This window comes from Podarcis vaucheri (genome assembly GCF_965113315.1).
Source record: "Podarcis vaucheri genome assembly, chromosome: 15".
Classification (NCBI taxonomy): Eukaryota; Metazoa; Chordata; class Lepidosauria; order Squamata; family Lacertidae; genus Podarcis; species Podarcis vaucheri.
Genome location: NC_138753.1, coordinates 31,286,061 through 31,298,800, shown reverse-complemented (window position 1 = coordinate 31,298,800; position 12,740 = coordinate 31,286,061). Strand labels below are relative to the sequence as shown.

Sequence of the window (12,740 nt, the reverse complement as noted above, 5' to 3'; positions counted from 1 at the left end):
CCCTAGCTTCATATTTCCTGCAGTACTGTTCTATAGGGCAAGGGTTGGGAGCCACAGGCCCCTGGGCCAAAAGCAGCCCTCCAAACCTCTCTGTCTGGTCCTCAGGACTCTCCCTGGGCCACTACCCTCAACCACAACCCCTACTACCTCTGCTTCACACCCTTCTTGAGTGTTTTTGCCTGTCTGGGATGCGTCCTTGAAATCCAACAATGCCTCTTTGCTTCATGGATGGAGGATAGACGGGGTGCCTGAGTATGTGTAGAAACTAGCCTAGTGTACAAAAGCTTCCCCTTCCCATTCATTGCTCCACCCAATTTTGCCTCAGGCTCCACCTATGTCTGATGTTTGGATCTTGGAAGGTTGGCCAGAAAGGAATGCAACCCTCCTCTGAGGGAGTAAGTTTCCCACCCCTATTGAAAAGTTTTAGTGAGTTGCTGTTGAATTCTGTAGTTGTATTTTATGGCCTGTAGTTGTTATGGGTTGTTGATTTTTCAATGAAAAGAAGTATATAAATGTAAAGAATAAGGACAGTAGTAGGCTTACAGGGCAGCAGTGGACAGAGATGTTAGAACTCTGCCAGGCAACTAGATCTACCCACCAGCTTATTTCCTCACAATACCAGGGACACTGTGAACATTAAATTGGTGACTAGGTCAGAAAAATAAGTCCCCTGCTGCAAAGTGAAGTATCAAGTGTGGGGCCCAAAGGCAAGGAACCAAAGCACTGGCAGGTGCCCAAGGATGTCAAATGCTGATGCCAACCATGCTCAAAGGAATATTGCGAAGTTTACATTTAAGGCTATCAGCAAATGTTCCAGGAATAAGCTGGTGTATTGCTACAAGTGTCCTCAGAGTTTGATCAGTTATTGGATTGTTTTAAAAGCTCAAAAGTTAACTTTGTTTCACCTCATTGCACCAGTGGACAAGTCTCTCCCCTTTATTTGCACTGTGTGTTATCAAGTTGTCTCCAGTACCAGACAAGGCAGAAAACCTAGAAGAGTCTGAATTAAAGGCATAGCCCAGTTTGCAAAGAATCAGATGCACAAAAGCAGCAGATATGATTCCATGAAGATTCTTCCTTTAATTAATGAATTCTTCCAAGAAGAAATTAAAGGGGAAGTAAGTTCCCCCAAAATAAATGGCATTTACTTCCATGGGTTTAAGAATGAAGCAGCAGTAGCTCAATGTAAGCATGTCAAGAAGGATTGCACTTCAGAAGTTCTTCTCTTCTGAAGTGCATCTCACGGAATGGGAAAGAAAAGTCGACTTCTGCATATTGTATACCCTGTTAACAGAGTACTTTAAAGCTAAACAGGGCAAAGCAATACACTGTCTTATGCAAAATACCTTTTCCTAACTCTGTCATCTGCCTGCCCCTGCAAGAGCATTAGCTTCCTAGGAGCAATCTGGAATTTTGCATGGTAACTACAGCTTGCTGCAAGTGTACCTGACCTGTTCACACGAAGTACTTAGTATGGCAATGTATCTCAATCAGGGCTGCAATTCACTCTTTCATGTATTTGCTGTAGGGAATTCCATTGTAGTAACACAATACATGCAGACCGCCATGAAGTTATGGGGGTGGGGAGAAGCATTAGCATCACTTCTCTTTTTGAACTTTTTTATGCTCAGTACATACATGCAACCCCTATCCTGCAATTCTTAGAAATTTCCCCTACATATATACACACAGGAGACAGGAGTTTTCCCATATGAAAACTTGGAAAAGGGTCAAAACATTGTCTCTTTGATTTAGCTACACTTACTGTGACTTGATGTAAGTATGCAGATACTGCAAAAATGAATCCCCTCTTTTGCGCTGGGGATTTGATTCCTTCTGGAAGCACGTCTTCCATTAAGGACTAAAAGAAAATACTTTATAAGACCTGCAACACCCTTCTCACCAAGTATCAAACACAAAGACAGCTAAGGAATAAGAACTCTGTAACGCTGACGGTCCTAGCTCCACTTCAGCATTATCAGGGAAGTCCTAAGAAAAATCGGGCTCTTAATGTAGGCTTTAAGTCCTGCATAATCAGAGCTTAATTGAAGGGCCATGCTCCACTCCAACTTATAGAGAAACAAAAGGGCATGTATCACAGTTCTTGTGAGAAGTGGCTCTTTCTTCCATCCTGATCCCTGATCAGTTGCTTAGTAGACCATTCCTTTGTCCTTTGGGGATTCTTAAATCTTCAAAGGTGAATGGTGGCAGGAGCAAGCAACAGGAAACTTTGCTCCCCTGCCCTCTCTCCCTGTGGAGATTGGCCCCAAGAGATATGGCAAATGAATAAGCTGGGAATAGTGCAGCTATTGTTAGACTGTAATTCCCATCATCCCTGACCATTGACCATGCTCTCTGGGGATGATGGGAGTTAGGAGCGTATCATCATCTGGAGGGCATGACAATGACTACCTCTGGAATAGGCAGAAACAAACCCACCCAGGGTGGTAGGCTTCCAAAACCTGGAGGCATCACAGAAATGGACCTATAATGAGGTCCTTATGGTAAACCACAGCCCATAATATCTGACATGAACGTGATGTACCTATGCCTATACGAATTCCTTTGTTTTGCAACCTGGTGTGATTTAGACCTCCGTGCCACCAATTTTCAATATATGGTTGTTGTTTTCTCTGGTGTTCAAGTGTAACTGGAAAAATGCCAACCCATGCCCCCCCAAGTATGCTCGTTTTATCAGAGTTAGAGTCATGAGTCACAGAAGAAAACCCCCCAAAGGATCAACCACAGCAGTGCCAGGGGCTCCCTGTGTGTGTGACAGCAAAGTTCTACTCAAGGGCACAAGGAGGATGTAGTTCAGCTGTGACCGGACGTCACCACACTCCAGATCTGACAGACGGCAGGGGGCCTCTCTGTTTTTGTTGTTCCCATCCTAAAAATACTTTCATACCAAGGAATGAGAATGAGATAAATAAGAGGGCAATGGGGGGGGGGACCCTACAGCAAACACACACATACACAAACAAGAACTTCACGCTTTTTTCTATGACAGGGTCACTTCTCTTTCCACCAAGGCACACGGTTGATGCCTCTTGCTAGCAGGAGGTAAATTGTCTTGTGACATTATACCAGTTTTTGTGAAGCACTATAGCCCTGACAGCTTAGGGAAAGCAGCAGCACAAGGAAAAACAACCAGCAGGAAAGGAGGGAGGAACACACAGAGACCAAATATACGCAACACTGGCAGCTGTCAAATTTCTGAGCCAGGACCTGGTTTTCTCATTGCCAACTATAGAAACAAGAACCCCACCTCCCAACACACCACACAAAGTCACAGAGAAGAGGTTTCTTTCCCTGTGCCATCTTAAGAGAAGCCAGAGCCCGACTGTTCACAACAGTACATTTTAAATCTGAGTCTTTAAAGATCATATCCTTAATTATTTCATAACCTCTCTTAAGACCATAGGCACAGGGGGGAAAGGCAGTGAGACCAGGAAGTTGGCACAGTGGATTTGCCACTGGACATTTACATGTTGTAGATACGATTGAAATCTGGCTTTGAAGAGCATGTCTGAAAATTATTCTGCTAAGAGGCTTTAAAAAGGCTCGGCGGGGAAGCAGAAATGTATTAGCAGGCTCTTCTCCAAAAAGGTAGCTGCACTTTACATAGTGAAACACCAGCTGAGACAGGTCAAACCGATACCTGTTTCGCCAGAGCTGAGAACGCACAAAAGTATAACATGCTTAGGAAGCAATTATAATAATAAAGGACTAGAGACTCCCACAATATGGGTCGGGGCTATGTGCCAAGTTTCTCCCCCCCCCCACACACACACACCAGACATACTCTCTCCTAGCGTAACATCCCACAAATGCAAAGAAATGAACAGGTGCACTTGTTTGGCCAAGTGTAAGATGCTGCAGGATAGCCATCATGCAGACCTCTCAAACACCTACATAAAGAACCTCCACTACATTTTGCATGTTGTACTTCTATCCACATCTCTTGTGTGCACACAATAGTTCCTTGCAGATCTGAAGGGAAACCTATTTGGCTTCAGGCCAGACTCCCAAGCATTGAATTGCATACTCTTGAAGCAAGCTGCTGTGTCTATGTGTATGTGTGTGTGTTTGTGTTTGCCAGCAAGATACTGGATGATCTTCACATGGGACAAGACCTTAGGAGCTTGTCATGTAGCTACAAGGACTAGAAACGTACTTGTTTCCAAGCAATTTGTTAATCGAGACCTCTGAAATTCTAACAAGATCCCATAGGACTCACAAAAAGCCACATAAATTTGAGTAGGACACCAAACAACTGAAGTGCCATTGTTGTGACATTGTGGCAGTCACTTCATAATGCAAGGCAAGTAAGAGGAGAAAATTACATTCATATTTTCATCACCACCTAAGTGTTGAAACATAGTGCCTTTACGGATACACGTCTACTTATGGACAGAAGTCAATATGAACATCAATCGGGACTGTATGCAACAGCTGAAAGGAGAAAGCTTTCTGAACACATCTCATCCCACTAACTCCTTTAAAGTAGGCTTCAAGTGCCGGCTTGCTATTAGCCACCAAGCTGATCTAAGCAGTGATGTAATAATTGTATCGAAGCCAGCTATACTCCAGTGGGCTAGTAACCCAGTTTCATGCCATCAAACCTAGCTGCACACCAATGAAATTAGGTTATTCTACAGGAAGGAGCAGTAGCAGCTCTGAGAAAAAGAGACTTTGCCATCACCTCGCCAGACACTAAGGAGCTATTAGAGGCACACTGGACAGGAGAATCGTATCCAACCATGCTGAACAAAGCAGCTGCTTTTAAATACCATCATCTTTATTTTAACAGAGCACCAACTTTTTTTAAAAAAGAAGAAATAAGGTGAAAAAAGAAACTCAAACTTCCAGTCTCCCCTACATATCCATTCCCAATGGTACCTAAGGGTATGAAGGGAAACTGCTCGTTCTTTTAAAGGAGGGGGGAAGAGTTCTATATTGCAAAAGGACCTGAATCTCCACTACATAGAAAGCATCAGCTTTGGTGCGGGCTTATCAATTTAGTAATTCTTTGTTTTAAGTGCAAGAGAAGCAGCATGGAGAAAAGGCACTATGATACAACACAGGCAGCAAAACTAGAGCAGTTGTAAACAAACTGATAGCTGCACAGTCTCATGCTTTCAGAAAAAGAGAATGTGATGGGGTACAAAAGCAATTTCTCGATTAAGCACCAAAGCACTAACTTTTCTTCTTAATTTAATCAACAGATGGACCTGTTGTGTTCATTTTGAAAAACAAAGCACACATACTGGTCCCCAAGAGCTATGCTGGGATGGTGGGTGAGCAAAACACAGATGGCACTCAGCTTTGGCACAAGGTGATGGTGGGTTTTTCCAGGGCACATGGAAAGCTGAGTTATCCTCACTCCCCTTATTCCACAGGTGAGTGCTTTTGCCCGCAGCCATGAACAACATTATAATAACCCAGAATAATTTATGGGTCTATTCTCCAGACATCTATAAAAATGCAGGAACAGTTGCTGTGGAAAGATGCAATGCATGTAGGTGACCCTAAAGGAAAAAAGCACCTGCCCATCAGTTGTCTGCACAGTGTTTCAACGTAGGACATAATGGACTTCAAACCCAAATCATGGTAGGTACTGGGTGTACCTACTGCTCCCTCTCCTGTAGAAACAGACAAGTCAAATTCAAGTCAACGTGACACCCCAGGAAAAAACGCACGGCTGTTCTCTGTGCAGCCTTTATGTATCCAATGGACACAGATACCTGAACAGAAACCATCAGGAGACTATAATTACTGATGCCTAAGAGAGAGTGGTAACGCACCTTCCCGCTACGCCGCTATGCACGCTTGCTGGGAGGGTCTAAGCGGCACTTACTTCCGAGTAAACGCGCACAGGCTCGGAATGCCTATCATCCTCTCATCATCATCATTTTAAAACTCATCATCACCTCCTCTTCAGTCCTACTCCTCAGAAGCCAACCCCCCCCCCCCCCGGTTTGGCTATATATGGAGGAACAGAAACATTTGGAAGCTTTTTTAATAATAATAATTATATATTTTTTTAAAAAAATACACGCCAAGATCTCCCCTCCCGAACAGTAGCTGAAGCATAACAATAGCAAACTCATTCCGCCCGTCCATCCCCCCGTTTTTCTTTTTGGTGGGGGCAGATTTACAAAAAACACACACCAGCTGCTTAAACCCTTCACTTCCAACTGAAACAGCGATACGCCAAGAAGAAGCGGCGGTTGGGGGCTGGAGAGGAATAGCAGGGGGATGAGGAAACCAGCTCCAAAAACAAAAGTCATCGGAGTTCCTTCCTCCTCCTCCTTTTGCCCAGCTGCGAGAGACACATTGGCCGCAAATGCCTTCATCACCACCATCATCATCCCCAACCCACCTGGAAAGTTAAAAAGAAAGAGAGAGCGAGAGAGAGAGAGATACATATATAGATGGGTCCTACCTTGACTGAAGAGGAAGAAGCAGAGGAGGACGAGATCTGTCTGAAAAGCTTTCATTCCTTAAGAGTTCGGCGGGGAAATAAGAGAGACGAACTTGCGCGCTTAAGCAGTTTCGGGGGCTAGCTTGATCTGCCTCCCGATGCTCTCGCCTGCCTTCTTCTCTTGCCGAAGCCCTCTTCCTACACACCGGCGAAGCCTTCGCTGGGTTGGCAGCAATAGCGGCGGCGGCGGCGGCTCCTGCTTCTGCTGCTAAGGCGGAGATGGAGTTTAGTTGCTCAGCCTCGCTCGCTCTCCCGGCGCCTACCTCCTCTTCGCTCATGTACGCGCTCTTCTCCGCTCCATTCCCTGGCTCTCTCAGCCTCGCCAGCCTCCTCCCGAGGAGCTCCTCCCACAGCCGCTGCCTGGACTGACTGACACGCCGACTGGAGTAGTCTTTAAAGAGGAACGACTTGCGAGCAACCTGAGAGAAGGAGGGCGGTGGGGTTATTCTCTCCCCCTTCCTCTTTCGCCTCGTCCTTCTTTACAAAATCTGTGCTGCTATTATTACAAGTTCAAGTAATATTTTTGTCGTTGTTGGTAGTCCAGCCTGAGACAGCCCCGATCCCTGGGCATGTTTTGCTCTGAAGAAGCAAACCCCTACTGAATTCAATGACTCGCCAAGCTCAGGGAAGCCTGCCTGTGCACACCTGCCGGAGAGAACCTCGCGCGGAAAACGCTGGAGTTTACTTCTGAGGAAACGGCCCTTACGCGACTATTCCAGGCGTGCTTTCTCAGAAGTAGACCCACTGCGGTCAATGGGATTACTCTCTAGTAAGTGGGCATAGAATTGCAGCTGTAAAGGGTTGGTAGGAAGGCTTCTCTTCTACAGGAATGAATTTAGCATCTCCCCCCTCCTCCCTTCCCCCTCTGCCCGCTTTTGAAAGGGAATCTTGCAGCCCGATCCGATGCATGTATTTATTTGCTCTGGAAAGTAAGTCCCATAGATTCCGATGAGACTTCCTGCCAGGTATATATGCTTCGGATAGCAGCCTTGCCGTGCCGATCTAATACACGGTTTACGCTGAAGAAAGTTCCACAGAGAGCCCAGTTAGAACTTACTCTCAAGTAAGCGCATAGACACGCAGCTCCCGGCACAAAAGAAAAAAGACCCGATCCTGAGCACACATACCGGAAAGTTATTTCTACGGAAAACTCGAAGCATGCATGTACGTATAAGGTTGGACAGGGAACGTGGCTCAAATGCCGGGGGCTCCTATACCTTTTAGAACCGCGCAACAGAGAGAGGATGTTTGGGTGTTTTAGCAGGTGCAACTTCGCTCCCTCCATATAGAATGCAAGATGGTTCTAAGAAGCAGAAGAGCACGCGCCAGTAAAGAAGCTGGCAATCCTCCTGAGCTACAGTTTGGATCCCAGGCAGGAAACGGAAAGGATGGTTGATAGTTGCGACTGACTAAAATAAGCCTGCATTGTAAAGAAGCCTCTTTACTTGATTTTAAGCGAAGTTCTCTTTCTCCGGTTGTAAAGGGAAAGACTTCAAAATGAAACAGCTATCAAGAGCGCAAAGCGCTACAGTCCCTTAATGCCGCAAGTTCTTGGAAAGGGTGGCAGGTGAATAACCTGCTTGATTACTCTTGAGACTAACACCTGAGCTCTTGAAGATTACCTTTCCTGGAAAGCAGTGCTGCTGACGAGGAGGGGGAAAAAGCTGTCTGAAAAGTTATTGTGAGGTATTTAAAGGGCTTAAGGCACAGGCTGCTAGCAGACGTTTGCATATACTTTATAAAAATTCCTCCTGAAAATGTAACAGCATTTTAACTAAAAAAACAACAAGAGAAAGAGGTCCTGGAGCTCAAGCTCCCTGGGCAATTTCTGTGTCTCTCGTTTTTCCAATCTTAGGGTTCAATTCTTCACAATTCCACACTAGTTAAGATTATTTTTTAAAGTCCTCATGAAAAATCATTCAGCATTCTAACATGAATTTCTCCTAATGAACACATTTTTGTATGCAATTCTGCCTAATATACGCATTTTTGCAAAGCAGTTCCCCCACCACTAAATATAATGCCTTGTGGGTGTTGTTTTCAATAAACTATAAAATACACAGAATAATGTTTGTAATGGCATTTTAATGCACATTTTACCCTAGTACATTCATTTTTGCACACATTACTTAGCTGGATAACTGCGGTGTAAAATTCAGAGAAGCGAGAATTCCAAATGGTGGCTGTATTGGTTTTTGTGTAGTTTCAGAAACTGCAAATTAGGTAGATTCACTTTTAAATGTGAACTGAATCAGATTTTACCCTTGTCCCAGCCTTCAAACCCTACTAGCTTCTCCCTGTCTTTCTTTTTCCTTTTTAACTAGATCTCAGCTGCTCTACTAGATGAAAAAAACCCCAGATAATGTTAATCCCTATCCCTGCATTTCAATGCCATAAAAAGATTTACCTGTTGAATTTCTGACCTGCCATGGAGCAAGCCAGCACACCTAGGAGTACTTGGTGGAAGAGTGAGGGGAGAGTAGATGGTAGGTACACACCCTGTATTTTTCCTATTTTATTGGTTATTGTTTTTATACCATCAGAACTTAAATCCTAAACTTATTAATTTTGTTTAGCAAAATAATAATTTGTTTACTTATTAAGGGAGTTCTCTGTTATTATGCAGGGTATATGGATGGTTATATAAGTACTGCTTGTTCTGATTTCTTAAGCGAGTCTTGACACCTGAGTTGCAATCTTATTGTTAAATGAAGAGTGTTCTTCAAAACAAAATAATTATTATTTGATTTTTTTCACATAAGGGTTTATGTAATCCTTGTCCTCATTTATCCCTTTCTCTTTATTGTTTCTACTGGCAGTCGTAAGAGAAAAGTGAAATAATGTCCTTAAAAAACACACACAAAACATTATTTCCGAAATATACTCAGATGAGCTTCCACAGGAAAGCAATTTCTGAGTTGTAGGAAAGCTGCTGGGAATATATATATATCTTCACTAGATGCAATTTCTTATAATTCAGTATGTGTGTGGTTGTTATTAGGAGAGATCCTGTGGAGTAGAGTTGTTCAGTCTAGACCCAACTGAGCTCCTCTTTCATGTACTGCAACCTTTGCCCTCCAGATGTTTTAGACTACAACTCACATCAACTCTAACCAGCATGGGGCTGATGGCAGTTGCAGTCCGAAATGTCGGGTGGTGGGGGAGAGGCACTGGATTGGTGAAGGCTAATATAATGTTAATAGATATTTCACCAGCCACTGCAGGTTTTCTTACTACAATGTTTCCGTAACAAAACAAAATCCATCAGGGAAAGGGGAAAGGCCTTGTGGTAGGTAGATCCCATGTTTGGCATGCAGGTGGTCCAAGGTTCAATCCCCAGCATCTCCAGGTAAGGTTCAGGAGGACTCACATCTGAAACCCTAGAAACCCACTGCTAGCCAGTAGCCAATACTGAGCTGGATGGACTTGGCATAAGATTACTTCTGATGTTCATAGTTCTCATTTTCATGTAATCTTAAAGCAGACCTTCACAATTTGTGACATGTCAGAATGAATGCCATCTGCCATCTAGGCCAGTCCATAAATCCACCTAGCAACCTCCTGAATTTTATGCCTGCCAAGGACTGGGGGGAAATGGATTTCAAAAGTATATGAGAGGCCACAGTATATGGCTGGTGGTGCAATGCTTAATCAATTAACTGGTTAGATTAACCAATTATGAAATCTATTGATCAGCTGAAAAAGGACTTCAATTAACTGGGCTGATTTTTTTAAAAAAAGAATAATTTGTATACTAGAAGCAACTTTAACAAACAACCAAACACCTAATGAGCATGAACTTAAAATATGTATTCCTCTTTCTACCCGATGCAGAACGGGATGAGTCTCCTAAGGATACTTGCTGAATGTGCATCAGCACAAAGGATGGTGTGTGTGTGTGTGAGAGAGAGAGAGAGAGACACAGACACAGACAGACAGACAGACAGACAGACAGACAGACAGAATGCTTTAGATCAGTGATAGTCAACCTAGTGCCTTGGACACCAACTTCCTGGCTATTGGCCATGGTGACCGGCAGGGCCAGATTTAGGTTTGATGAGGCCCTAAGCTACTGAAGGTAATGGGGCCCTTTATATGTTCAGCTGTCCTTTGTCAACAACAAATTGTCGCTGTTTTTTGTGTTGAATATATGCTATATGGTAATTTACGGACCTAATAGGTATCTAAAGCCATTTTATTTGTTTTTTATCTTATATTTTGGAAATGTGCATCCAGGTGTTTTTTCCTTTAATTTTTTTTGGGGCCCCCAAGAGAGTGGGGCCCTAAGCTATAGCTTGTTTAGCTTATACGTAAATCCAGCACTGGTGACCGGATATGTTGAGAGTTGGAATCCAGCATCTGGATGGCCATTCCTGCTTTAGATCAGTTGTTTTCCTTGCATGCAAATTTTAATTAAATAGTTAATTGACTAAAAGCCATGCAATAAATCGGTTAAGATTTCCACAGTTAGATGACTGCCAATGCCCTAGTCACAAATTGTGCAGGGGCAAAATGTTTAAGCCAGAGAGTAACCACTTTGGGTTAAGGCAGGGATGGGGAACCTCCAGAGGTTGTCTGAATCCAGCTCCTGTCCTCTTTAGCTAGTACGAGCAATGGTCAAGATCAAGGATGTTGTGTGCTAGAGTCCAACACCATCTGCAGGGCCACAAGATCCCTTGATTTAAGGGTTCCTGATTTGACATATGGAAAGAAGCAGTTATCTATTTTATTTTATTTTATTTGGTGTGTTTTTTGAGGGGGTAGGGTTTTGTCAAACAGTAAAGGTCACATTTCTGTCTGATGTGTGTGCTAATCCCTACACCTCGGCATCTTGTAGATTATAAATCAGCCTGTTCTTTTCTTGCAGACACTTAAATCTCCTCAGACAAAAAATCAATTTGGAAAATGACTTTTTATAATCAACATAAATGTATACGGTTAATATAGCGCGGCTTTATATATATATAAAAGAACACAGAGAGAAGTTATTAACTTTATGTTCTTAATCAGGGAGTGCTTGGTTGGGAATTGTTTTTGTGGGTCAGCCCTAATTCTAGAGGGCTTTGCCAACCTGGTGCCCCCAGATGTTTAAGACTACAGCTGTGCTGGCCAGTACTGATAAGAGTTGTAGTCCAAATTATATGGAAGGCTGGTGATGGTTGCTGCAGGTTAAGAAAGGGGAGGGTCAGTGATTTTTTTTTAAAAAAAAATGCACTACATTGTATTTGTGACAAGGAAAAAGCTGATGGGTATGTTTTTTCCATATAATAGTGCAGAGCTGAGAAGGGGAATTTATGACTCTCTAGAGGTTGTCTGACTCCAACTCTCACCAGCCCAAGGCAGCATGGCCAATGGTCAGCAATGATGGGAGTGGTGGTCTAGCAACAGCTGCAGAGCCGCAGGTTCCCCATCCCCGTAATGGGGCTGAGTACACGCAGTACATTTAAAGCACATGACTTCCCAAAGAATCATGGAAACTGTAGTTTACCTCTCACAGAGATGTAAGTCCCAGTACCCTTAGCAAACTACAGTAGTCAAGATTCTGCAGTGAAGTCATGTGCTTTAAATGTACCTTACATTTATGGTATGCAGCAGCCAGGGAGTTGGAACAGATTTTTGAAAAAATGTACTTCCTGGCTTTTTCTTTGTGGGATCCACAGACACAAAGATGGCCCAATGATACATCCAGAAAGTGAAATAATTTTTCCTTCCACTTACTTGTTTTCCTGTTGTTGGACAACCTTCTTGTCCTCCCGTCATTTCCATGTATTTACAATCTAGCAAAAATGAAGTTCCTCTGTTTAATGCCTAGACTGGTGGTGTTGGGGAAAACAACCACCCAAAGCTGTTCCTTTTTTGGTTTTAGTACAGCAGTTCAGGACATAGGAGCATTGTCACAAAGATGCAGGTGGCAACCTTAATTTCCTTGCTCCTCCCTCTGAGCGGCAGACAATTTGGCAGACAGGGCTTATGAGAGAATGGGGGAATCCTGCTGGGTGTGTGATGGACTGACTGCCTTTGTGAAAGATTCCCTTCTATAATCTTAAAGATTATAGTGTAGTCCTATATAGTGCAGTCCTAGGCATTTCTTAAAATCTCACTGACTGGGCTCAAGTATATGATTCCATCCTAAGGGGGAGGCCAAAGAATTGTGTGGCTCAGGGAATAAAAATATGTTTCACAAATTTGGTTCAACTAACCAGCAGCTTCAGCATGTGGCATTGAAATGGCAGTTATTTGGGGCAGAGAACCA

The 12,740-nt window shown here is 43.5% G+C and overlaps 1 protein-coding gene across 3 annotated transcripts in view; it reads right to left on the bottom strand.

The window, feature by feature from the left end:
• Window positions 1–12,296, bottom strand: part of KIRREL3 (kirre like nephrin family adhesion molecule 3) — a 767,195-nt gene extending 754,899 nt beyond the window's left edge. For 2 of the 3 annotated variants that reach the window (XM_082200407.1, XM_082200409.1), the window contains exons 1-2: window positions 12,206–12,296; window positions 6,449–6,906 (exon numbers count right to left, since the gene is read on the bottom strand). In XM_082200407.1, the coding sequence (XP_082056533.1) occupies window positions 6,449–6,503 (55 nt within the window). In that variant the 5' untranslated portion in view covers window positions 6,504–6,906; window positions 12,206–12,296. Of the gene's footprint in view, window positions 1–6,448; window positions 7,525–12,205 lie in introns of those variants that run through there. The other variant, XM_082200408.1, reaches the window with a different exon arrangement.
• Between the last annotated feature and the right edge of the window lie 444 nt (window positions 12,297–12,740).